Source organism: Haliotis cracherodii, unplaced genomic scaffold (genome assembly GCF_022045235.1).
Source record: "Haliotis cracherodii isolate W230 unplaced genomic scaffold, xgHalCrac1.p SCAF_10, whole genome shotgun sequence".
In the NCBI taxonomy this organism is placed as follows: domain Eukaryota; kingdom Metazoa; phylum Mollusca; class Gastropoda; order Lepetellida; family Haliotidae; genus Haliotis; species Haliotis cracherodii.
This window is the reverse complement of record NW_027266265.1, coordinates 11,713,894-11,726,128: the sequence shown is the minus strand read 5'-3', so window position 1 is coordinate 11,726,128 and position 12,235 is coordinate 11,713,894. Positions and strand designations below refer to the sequence as shown.

Genomic DNA, 12,235 nt, shown 5'->3' with positions numbered 1-12,235 from the left:
CTGAAGGGGTGTACATGAACTTTAAATTTGTAAAATCCTGTACACCCACCAATTGACACATATCAATATTAGGTATTATGAATTTATCATCGTGAATACACAGGTTACGAAGAATTATTTCGATTAACAATGTTGAGCCTAAAATTACGCTGTCACGCTTGTCCTCCCCCAATTTACGTTTTTGTCAGTTGTGTTTTACGAATTATTTACATGCATAAAATATCACAGATTACACTTCAAATTGAGTGGTGCAATACTTTTGATGAGGTGTATATTTTTTTACCCCACTGATTACGTCACATCTTCAATTAGGATTGGCATCTCTGGTTTATACAAGATGGTGACAGACCAATCAGATAGCTAGGTTATTTTATGTATAATGGTAAACAATTTTGCCAGAAAGGAGAAAAATATTGAGCTGCACACTTTTGTTGTCAAAGTGAATTAGTTATCAAAATATCTGTGAGCCATAACAGCACAAAGTGAAGCTTTTTACTTTTGTTATAATTGTAATAATATTGTGATAGTATGATGAGTACCTTACCTTGATACAATTTGAAGAAGCATGGGTATCCCAGTCTCTCAAGTGGCCATGCAGAGTTTTATCCCTTAGGCCTGCCAGAAGCCTATGATCATGCTTCGAATCCTGGTTCTCCCCGTTTCTTGGTATGTCTGTACCATGGGTTCTGCCTTGTGGGTTCCCCCAGACTGGTAAACATCTCACACCTACAACACTGGCTCTTCTCTCACATCAAGTGATCTATATACCGTACTTCCTCTATTAGATGGCCATCTATTAATTTTGTGTAAGCTTTGATAAGTTAATTGATAGGGTGCACTAATTTCATCAAGTGATAGAAATGGCCCCTATTAGACACCCGGCTAAGTGTCAATCAGAGGCTAGCATGTATTGGAGGAATAGAGGAAATATGGTAATTGAAATACTCCCCAAAGTGGCGTTAAGACCAACTCACTACATTGTGGGACAGCCTCTGTGGTCTAGTGGTAGAGTGTCCGCCAGGAGAGCAAAAGGTCCAGGGGTTTGATCCCCGGCTGTGTCATACAAAAAGACTTTAAAAGATGGTACTTGTTGTTCCTCTGTCTGGTGCTCAGCATTAAGAGTCTTAAACAAGGACTGGTCGGCTCGGAGTCAGTATTCTGTGCCTGAGTGGGGCATTCATGTTAAACTGCGGCATGGTATCTCAGTGGGCTAGCACTATAAATCGGCATCAGTCCAGACTAGTACATCAGCCACACAGACACAAATGTGTATGCACGTCGCTATATAAGTGCAATAATCTTGGACACAACATTGAACCCCATTTCACCTCACCTCACTACAACATTGATGTCCTTTAGTGATCATAGTTGGTCTGGTTTTGAAATTGCTTTTCTTTGTTTCACTTGCCTGACAATTCTTTTAAGAAACCATTGATTCAATAGATCGAGACTATTTCATGCTTTTTGTCTAATACGATGTATATCTCATTGAGTGAAGTCTGAAAACCATATTCTCGTATGCTGCAAAGCGAGAAAACATGCCTCATATTCCTCAAAGTATTTGAAGAGCTTGCACAGTAGTTGTTGGACTGGCAAACCAAGTTTGTCAAATCGCTACGAATGACAAAGTGTCTCTCGTTACACTAGAGTGGGTGAGTGAGTTTTGCTATTTTCTGGGCATATTTGGCAGGGTAACACCAGATATGGGCTTCACAAATTGTACTCATGTCAGGAATTGAACCCAGGTCTACGGCGTGACGAGTGAACACTTAAACCACTAGACTTCCCCACAGCCTTCATGAGCATTATTTCAGAATGTTTAATGAGCGGTTGGGTAGCCTAGTGGTTAAAACGTTCACACGTCACACTGAAGACCCGGGTTCGATTCCTGACATGGGTACAATGTGTGAAGCCCATATTGGTGTCCCCAGCCATGATATTGCTGGAATATAAAACCATACTCACTCACTCACTCACTCACTCACTCACTCACTCACTCACTCACTCACTCAGAATGTTTTGTGAACATGAAAATTTGAGATACAAAGCAGGCAAAAAATGGCCTTTATCAAACTGTGACCTTTTAGGGTTGTAAGTGACAAAAAGGTTCTATCATATTACAGGAAACACATACATTATTCCATTGGACCTTAATTGTAACAGCAAGCTTAAGGATAGTGTACAAGAGGATGTGACTGGACCAGTGATAATTCACAAGCCCTGAGCAAATGGGGTGGTGGTATAGGTATTGCACAGTGTTACCTTACAACAGTGATATACCAATATTTTGGAAGTAGTGGTTCTCATGTTTGCTGGCGTGTCTGTTGCCTCAGGTTACACAGTTCTCTGAGAATACGATCTCATCAAACAGAATACATGTAACACAAGTGTACACAAGCTCTCTGCCGTGCTGATCAGATCAAATTTGAACCCTCACAAGTGAGGCTATACAGCTTTTGGGAAAGGAGGAGTGCATTTTGTGGTCACAAGTAAGCATACAAGTGCTAGATGAATACAACTAATCCACAAAGTTATTTGCGTTTAGTAGTCATGTTATTTCTGTTGAAAATATCACAAAATGATTTTTTAGTATACACATTGTAACCCCTGTTTTCTGTTCACACAAAAGTTGTAACAACAGGGTGATGACTTCGAGCTCCAAGTACTGTGAACAATGTCTCATCAGGCTTTTTTGCAAAAATAGTTTTCTTTTTCAGAAATCACCATCATGTGGAAGTCAATCTTCAGAGAAAACGTTGGTTGGGAACAAAGGGGAGACAACTGACGGAAACAGTTTGCAGGCAGCGAAAGGTTCCTTGTTTATTTCTAATTCCTACATACTGCAAAAAGAATTTAGGGTGCACTTTGTGTATTAACTATATGGGCACAAATTTATTAGTGTGGTCAGTATGCAAAATAATCTCAAAATATTTTTTTAGGTATATTATCTTATATATTCTGGAAAAGAGTGAAGATGTTCTCTGACTCTTGAAGATCGGTGTAATAATAGGTTTTCAGCAACCCATTCTTGCAGTATGCTTGTTGCAAGAGGCGACTAACAGGATCAGGTGATCAGGTTCGTTGAATTGGGTGATGCATGTCATCGTGGATCGATGCTCATGATGTCAATCACTGGATTGACATACTTGATTATATACAGACCACCGTCATATAGTTGGAATATTGCTGAATATGGCAATAATAAAAACAAAAAAAACATGATGTTTTCTGAAACTGTAGAAATCTATGCTTGCCAAAGTGTTGTAGATATGCTTGGGTGTGTTCAGATATTTATTTTCTGGGGCTACATGAGAACAAGCAGACTAGGTAACTTAGGATGTAAACTGTGGGATGTCTCCATGCCCTGTTAGGCTGACAAGGTAAGGATATCATCTTTGGGTGACACCGTGTCCTGTTAGGCTGACAAGGTAAGGATATCATCTTTGGGATGACACCATGCCCTGTTAGGCTGACAAGGTAAGGATGTCATCTGTGGGATGACACCATGCCCTGTTAGGCTGACAAGGTAAGGATGTCATCTGTTGGGTGACACCGTGTCCTGTTAGGCTGACAAGGTAAGGATGTCATCTTTGGGATGACACCATGCCCTGTTAGGCTGACAAGGTAAGGATGTCATCTGTGGGGTGACACCGTGTCCTGTTAGGCTGACAAGGTAAGGATTTCATCTGTGGGATGACACCATGCCCTGTTAGGCTGACAAGGTAAGGATGTCATCTGTGGGGTGACACCGTGTCCTGTTAGGCTGACAAGGTAAGGATGTCATCTGTGGGATGACACCATGGCCTGTTAGGCTGACAAGGTAAGGGTGTCATCTGTGGGATGACACCATGCCCTGTTAGGCTGACAAGGTAAGGATGTCATCTGTGGGATGACACCATGTCCTGTTAGGCTGACAAGGTAAGGATGTCATCTGTAGGATGACACCATGCCCTGTTAGGCTGACAAGGTAAGGATGTCATCTGTGGGATGACACCATGTCCTGTAAGGCTGACAAGGTAAGGGTGTCATCTGTGGGATGACTCCACACCCTGCTACACTGACAAGGTAAGGATGTCATCTGTGGAATGACTTCACACCCTGCTACACTGACACGGTAAGGATGTCATCTGTCGGAGGACTCCACACCCTGCTACACTGACAAGGTAAGGATGTCATCTGTGGAATAACTCCACACCCTGCTACACTGACAAGGTAAGGATGTCATCTGTGGGGTGACACCATGCCCTGCTACACTGACAAGGTTAGGGTGTCATCTGTGGGATGACTCCACACCCAGCTAGACTGACAAGGTAAGGATGTCATCTGTGGGATGACTCCACACCCAGCTAGACTGACAAGGTAAGGATGTTATCTGTGGGGTGACACCATGTCCTGTTAGGCTGACAAGGTAAGGATGTCATCCATGGGATGACTCCACACCCTGCTCGACTGACAAGGTAAGGATGTCATCTGTGGGGTGACACCATGCCCTGCTTCACTGACACGGTAAGGATGTCATCTGTGGGATGACGCCACACCCTGCTACACTGACAAGGTAAGGATGTCATCTGTGGGATGACTCCACACCCTGCTCGACTGACAAGGTAAGGATGTCATCTGTGGGGTGACACCATGCCCTGCTTCACTGACACGGTAAGGATGTCATCTGTGGGATGACTCCACACCCTGCTACACTGACAAGGTAAGGATGTCATCTGTGGGATGACTCTACACCCTGCTACACTGACAAGGTAAGGTTGTCATCTGTGGGATGACTCCACACCCTGTTAGACTGACAAGGTAAGGATGTCATCTGTGGGATGACTCCACACCCAGCTAGACTGACAAGGTAAGGATGTTATCTGTGGGGTGACACCATGTCCTGTTAGGCTGACAAGGTAAGGATGTCATCCATGGGATGACTCCACACCCTGCTCGACTGACAAGGTAAGGATGTCATCTTTGGGGTGACACCATGCCCTGCTTCACTGACACGGTAAGGATGTCATCTGTGGGATGACGCCACACCCTGCTACACTGACAAGGTAAGGATGTCATCTGTGAGATGACTCCACACCCTGCTACACTGACAAGGTAAGCATGTCATCCGTGGGATAACTCCACACCCTGCTACACTGACAAGGTAAGGATGTCATCTGTGGGATGACTTGATACCCGGCTAGACTGACAAGGTAAGGATGTCATCTGTGGGATGACTCCATGCCCAGCTAGACTGACAAGGTAAGGATGTTATCTGTAGGATGACTCCACACCCAGCTAGACTGACAAGGTAAGGATGTCATCTGAGGGATGACTCCATGCGCAGCTAGACTGACAAGGTAAGGATGTTATCCAAACAGTAACTGTCCTTACTGATGAGGCCTTATTTTTTTTAAAAATGGTGGAAACATTACTTGGGTGATTGAAACGGTATTGATGAACTGTTTCAATGTGAATGCATCTGCTGAAAGAAATTTGAACATTTAAGAGACATAATTATCCAAATAACTCCTTTTAACATTTTTAATATGTCAGTTATTCTTCTCGTTGATCAAACATTAACAGACTATCAATGATCCTTTTTCAAGACTTATAACCTTAGCTTTCATTTAAATAAATGTTTGACCTTCAAATTCAACAGAAAATGTATGGATAGTGAAAAATCATTTGCAGTCTGTCAATGAATTTGACATATGTTACATTTGTCATTTCATAAAAAACTTCCTTTTTTATGTAATCTCGGAATTGTAGTCATTTGAATAGAATTTTGTTTGACAGAAATTACAGTTATCAATACATCAAGCTATAATTTCTTAAAATCTCTGAATTGTAGTGTATGATGAGATTTTATTAAATTACTGTGTTTTAGATGCTGATGAAACAGGGGAAAGCAGTTCCGATGTTATCAATCACACAAAGGGAAAGAAGACAGGGCGTAAGGGAAAGAAATCGAAAGTTCCAACATATACAAAAACTACCAACTCATCTCGGGCCAAATCTGAAGAGCATCAAGCTGGCAAAATATCAAGGTAAGTGACAGGGACTGATTTCTTACATCTATTTGCTGTCTTTGGAGAATGGAGCGTTTGTGAAGCGTTCTATCTCCAAGTTGACAGACACAAGGAGGAGCTGAGGAAGGGTGACAATTTGCCGAAGAAGAAAAGTCACATTGCTGGGGAAGAAAAGTTGTGATGTATTTATTTGTTTGATGATGTTTGATGATACTGCTTTGTTCTGTGGTTGACGAAGGGATGCATGCAGGATCTTATCCAAAGGATTTACATGTGACAACTGCCATTTTACCTCTGACATGCATGTGTCAAGATCTTGCCATCAACACTGTGTTCTTGACATCTGTCAGCATTGAATGTCACTTGTAAACTGTACGGGTCAGCCATGATGAGACTTTTTTTCAGCTAATGAATCCTGAAATAATGTACCCCTATATTTATCTGTCCTTTTATTCTTGATGAAGAGTAAATTTTTTACCAAATTTTGATGATGATAAAAATATTCTTCGGTCCCTATTTTCTTGTTGAAGAATACTTGGAATGTCTTCTCACAATTTTATTGATGATGGTGATGTTGATTGAGGATGAAGGTTGTGATGATGATACATGTATATGTGTATATATGTATCAGACCATTTTAAATTAAAATATATCATGTACACGAGGTATAAACACACTCACACGAAATTGTGTGCATGAGTGCAGCTGCGTCTGGTGCAGATCTTGTTGGTAGTAGCAAATATGCATGCAAACTGTAGGTCACCATAATTTCAGTGACACATGATGATGATGATGATGATGATGATGATGAATTTTTATTGTCATCTGAAGTACTGTATTCATGTACATGTATAACTTCATCAGTACCCCCATTTCTTATCAAAAGTGTGTAAATGTCAAATGCCAGCATGTTTCTGGAGGTGTTCTCATTGATTAAGAAATCCAAGTTACGAAACTTGCAAAAGCAATGTTGAGGGAATTGAAACTTCCACTGTGGCATCTGAAAGTCAAGAGAAGAAACAGAAGACATGAAAGTGTTTGAATGATACCGGGAGAAATTAATTCAGGATTTACTCAGTGAACTTGAGTGTGTTTAATTTATCTGCATTGACAACCAATAACAATGAAATTTGTTGACAGCTCACTACAGTGATCCCTCGTTACAACGCTACCTTCGGGGTCCAAATAATTGATGAGCGTTATAGATGACCAGTGGTTTAACGAAGGTCGAGTCGTAGGTGGTAGATGACCAACAAAACAGTATACATGCTCTGCCTACCTAACACGATCTACGTTGCACGTTCCAGTTTCAAAAAAGATTAGAATAGAAGTTATTTATGATTCATAGTGTAAAAAAAAGATTCATCGAGTATTAATGTGCGCTTTAAAAAACCCCAACACATTGTATCCCTTCAGATGAATAAACAGGTATAACAAACTTGGTCAATAAAAGTATGAAATTTGATATAAAACATCATTAAACATGATGATTTACCATTTAAAATGAATTTCCTACTCTCAAAGGCATTGTTTTACATGCAGAAATTAAGATTACTGTGCGTATTTTCTCGAAAACTAAGACGGAAATAGCAGTCAGCTATGCACACGTTTCCTCCGATTCTACCGGTGATTCAGTTAAAACGTACACAGTGATACCACTTTAAAGAAATTTGATGCAATGGTCGGAAGAAATTGTATCTGAAATAATTATTTTATCAGGAATAATATATTAAAAAATCGTGTTATTTTTGTTGCAGCTTCCACCATATATACTTAAAATTATAATAACCATAAGCGTAGAACTTTGTACAAATTGTATGCAGGATATTTTTAGACATATGGAACCATTTTGACCAGTCACCATAGGGACTTCCCGCGCTACAGGTATTTCGATTGCGAAAACGTTATGTTGACATTTAATAGTCAAACTGACTCAAATGTAACTTTTAGCGAGTCATGGTACAGCATTTATGATATGTGTATCCATTCTCTTGCAACTAAAGTTCATTTCAAGGCGTCAATAGCGGTAATCTGACCGTGATTGCTGTTAATAACGGTGAGTTGTGCGATCTACCGATCACTTCGCATACGATTTCGCCGAAATTTTTGTAAACATTATTATAATTATTGAATGAAATTTTGAATATAATTAAAATATATTGCTAACGTTACTCCAGATAAACAATGATTTTTTTATTATTTGTCCCCCGCCGCGCGAAAGCGCGAAGCGGGGGATATAGTATTTACGACCGTCCGTACATATGTTGGTACGTCCGTACGTCCGTCCGTGCGTCCGTCCGTACGTCCCACCTGTTTGTTGCCGCGATATCTCAAGAACTAAACACTGGATTGTCTTCATATTTGGAAATATGGTGTATATACAGACTCCGCAGACACCAGTCGGTTTTGTTGATCTTGACCCCATTTTCAAGGTCACAGCCGGCAAATCTGCTTTTGGAGTTGGAAAACGGTGTTGCCGCGATATCTCAAGAACTAATCGCAGGATTGTCTTCATATTTGGAACTATGGTGTATATACAGACACTGCAGACACCAGCCAGTTTTGGTGACCTTGACCCCATTTTCAAGGTCACAGCCAGCAAATCTGCTTTTGGAGTTGGAAAATTGTGTTGCCGCGATATCTCAAGAACTAATCGCTGGATTGTCTTCATATTTGGTACTATGGTGTTTATACAGGCGGGGGACATTTCGTCACTTTGTGACAAATACTTGTTAATACCAGATATTATAATAATAGGATTAAATTGCGTACTTCAGTTCGGATTTGTTGACAGGTATTACAGGTGTTATGTGATGGCGGTGATCAGCTGATAATGTTTTCTGAGACGGGGGAAAACATCTTGTCATTGGAAAACTTGAGTTTATTGAAAATGTTAGTAAATTTTGGGCGCCATGCTTTACCATGCTATAACCCAGTTAGCGCTATATTGAAGAGCGCAATAACGAGGGAACAGTGTATTTAGAAATGTATTTTAATCTGAAAAATCTGTGTACATGTTCCTATTTGACTTAGTCTCAGTGGCATTACAGGTGAAGGGAAAATTCTGTAAGGCAGATGAATGTAAACAGCATTTGTTGAGTGTTCTAAACAAATGGCTTGGTTTTTCAGGCATTTACAGAAAATTGTACTCTTCATTTAATTCTAGCACCTATATGAAGACCCCAAATGACTATTTACAGTGTATTGATTGACATTTCAGAGTGAAAAACTTGATTTGGCTCTAGCACTTCTAGCACTGTAGCTCACCAGACCTGTGTTCCCCTTGCTCCCACCATAGTGAAGTCTTTTCTTCAACATTCCGAGCTTGAGTTCCCCATGCTCCCACCACAGTGAAGTCTTTTCTTCATCATTCCGAGCTTGAGTTCCCCATGCTCCCACCATAGTGAAGTCTTTTCTTCATTATTCCGAGCCTGAGTTCCCCATGCTCCCACCATAGTGAAGTCTTTTCTTCAACATTCCGAGCTTGAGTTCCCCATGCTGCCACCATAGTGAAGTCTTTTGTTCAACATTCCGAGCTTGAGTTCCCCATGCTCCCACCATAGTGAAGTCTTTTCTTCACCATACCAAGCCTGAGTTCCCCATGCTCCCACCATAGTGAAGTCTTTTCTTCACAATACCAAGCCTGAGTTCCCCATACTCCCACCATAGTGAAGTCTTTTCTTCATTATTCCGAGCCTGAGTTCCCCATGCTCCCACCATAGTGAAGTCTTTTCTTCAACATTCCGAGCTTGAGTTCCCCATGCTGCCACCATAGTGAAGTCTTTTGTTCAACATTCCGAGCTTGAGTTCCCCATGCTCCCACCATAGTGAAGTCTTTTCTTCATCATTCCGAGCTTGAGTTCCCCATGCTCCCACCATAGTGAAGTCTTTTCTTCATCATTCCGAGCTTGAGTTCCCCATGCTCCCACCATAGTGAAGTCTTTTCTTCACCATACCAAGCCTGAGTTCCCCATACTCCCACCATAGTGAAGTCTTTTCTTCACAATACCAAGCCTGAGTTCCCCATACTCCCACCATAGTGAAGTCTTTTCTTCACAATACCAAGCCTGAGTTCCCCATACTCCCACCATAGTGAAGTCTTTTCTTCATCATTCCGAGCTTGAGTTCCCCATGCTCCCACCATAGTGAAGTCTTTTCTTCACCATACCAAGCCTGAGTTCCCCATACTCCCACCATAGTGAAGTCTTTTCTTCACAATACCAAGCCTGAGTTCCCCATACTCCCACCATAGTGAAGTCTTTTCTTCATCATTCCGAGCTTGAGTTCCCCATGCTCCCACCATAGTGAAGTCTTTTCTTCACCATACCAAGCCTGAGTTCCCCATTCTCCCACCACAGTGAAGTCTTTTCTTCATCATTCCGAGCTTGAGTTCCCCATACTCCCACCATAGTGAAGTCTTTTCTTCACCATACCAAGCCTGAGTTCCCCATGCTCCCACCACAGTGAAGTATTTTCTTCATCATTCTGCGCCTGAGTTCCCCATGCTCCCACCATAGTGAAGTCTTTTCTTCATCATTCCGAGCCTGAGTTCCCCATGCTCCCACCATAGTGAAGTCTTTTCTTCATCATTCCGAGCTTGAGTTCCCAATGCTCCCACCATCGTGAAGTCTTTTCTTCACCATACTAAACCTGAGTTCCCCATGCTCCCACCACAGTGAAGTCTTTTCTTCATCATTCCGAGCTTGAGTTCCCAATGCTCCCACCATCGTGAAGTCTTTTCTTCACCATACCAAGCCTGAGTTCCCCATTCTCCCACCCTAGTAAAGTGCATTCATTATCCTCCAGGCCTCAGACTTCTACACATTGTAGTTTTTTTCAAACTTTTTTCAAACTTGCAAAACCTGAGTTGCACATTTAATATTGTGTAGATATGCTGAATGTCAAGAAATAAAACATGAAATGACAAAAATTTAGGGCTGTGTTGGATCTTTACAGTATGACTATTGTTAGTGTATGTAAAGTATGGAAGTTAGGACAGCTATTATTACCACCAAGACTGCATGAATGGTGGCTTCAAGCCTATTCAAGCCATCTGAGGATTACAAGTCCAATTCGTTATATAGACCCACACTAAAACAATCATGGCAAGGTTCATGGCCGTCTTAGCAGTAAGATTATATTGTGGAAAGGGAGACCAAGGCCGTGCTGGGTTTACTCTAATACAGTTATTTGAGTTCTTGTGATCAGCTTTGTGTTGTAATGCCAGTAAAATGAACAAAACTTTACGGTGGACTATGATTCCATGATCTGGTGCCCACTTTCTGTCAAGGTCTACATTCAGTAAGTTGTGTCAAACTGAGACGATTGAATCAAACTTGCAAGGAGTGCCAACTGGCCCAAGCCAAGTCTCTTTGGAGCCCATAATTGGTCTAGGTCTAGGTCTAGGTCTAGGTCTAGGTCTAGGTCTAGGTCTTGTTATGAGTGACAAGTGTCAAACTGAGACGTCATCTTTGTGTAATTGGGGGAATCATTAACTGCTAAATTCTTGAACATACTATAATCTGAGTTTACAGACAAAGTGGCTTTTGAATCAGACTTGCAAAGAATGCCAACAGGCTTGGAGTCAGATCTCCTTCAGGAAGCCTTCAATTTGACTAAGATATATAGAAAAGGATTTTAGCTTCCCAACTTTTACATAAATTTTGATAGTTACTCAAACCAACAAGAACTTTAAACAAATCAAGAATAAGGTGAGCTTCAGAGCCAAGGGCATTTTTTCCTTGGTAAAAAATATTTGGACTCATTCAGGAAGCATGTTGATCTCACACAGGCTTCCTCCAGTTACTCACTTTATCAGAGAAATGGGTCAGTAAATGGACTTTGACTGTCTATGGACATAGAGTAAATGTTCGAAGTGTTTGTTACCAGGGATTTCTACAGAAATGATGAGTATTCCTTTTGGGTGGTCCCTTCCTGTTGACTAGAACTTAAGGACAAGAAGTCCTAGAAGTTCCCGGTGACGTTTTTCAATTTTTTTATCAGTCATTTCATTTTCATGTCCAGCTCTCCAACTTTCTTTAATGTCTTTTGCCTTTTCCAAAAGTGTGTTTTTTAATCTGAACTGTTGACACTGCGTGAAGATGATAGAAATTGCCACTAGTCCAGTAGTCACAACAAAAATTAAAAAACTGGCAGGTTTTCAAAATTTTACAGAGGACTTGAATCCATGCAGTGGTACAGTGTGTGAAGCCTGTTCTGAGGTG

General features: G+C 41.1%; 1 protein-coding gene across 1 annotated transcript in view; it reads left to right on the top strand.

Annotated features, from left to right (window-relative positions):
- Positions 1–12,235, top strand: part of LOC139454061 (leucine-rich repeat and coiled-coil domain-containing protein 1-like) — a 543,549-nt gene that overhangs the window by 45,694 nt on the left and 485,620 nt on the right. Inside the window, exons 7-8 of the mRNA XM_071235554.1 lie at positions 2,718–2,811; positions 5,870–6,029. Coding sequence (XP_071091655.1) covers positions 2,718–2,811; positions 5,870–6,029 — 254 coding nt within the window. The remainder of the gene's footprint in view (positions 1–2,717; positions 2,812–5,869; positions 6,030–12,235) is intronic.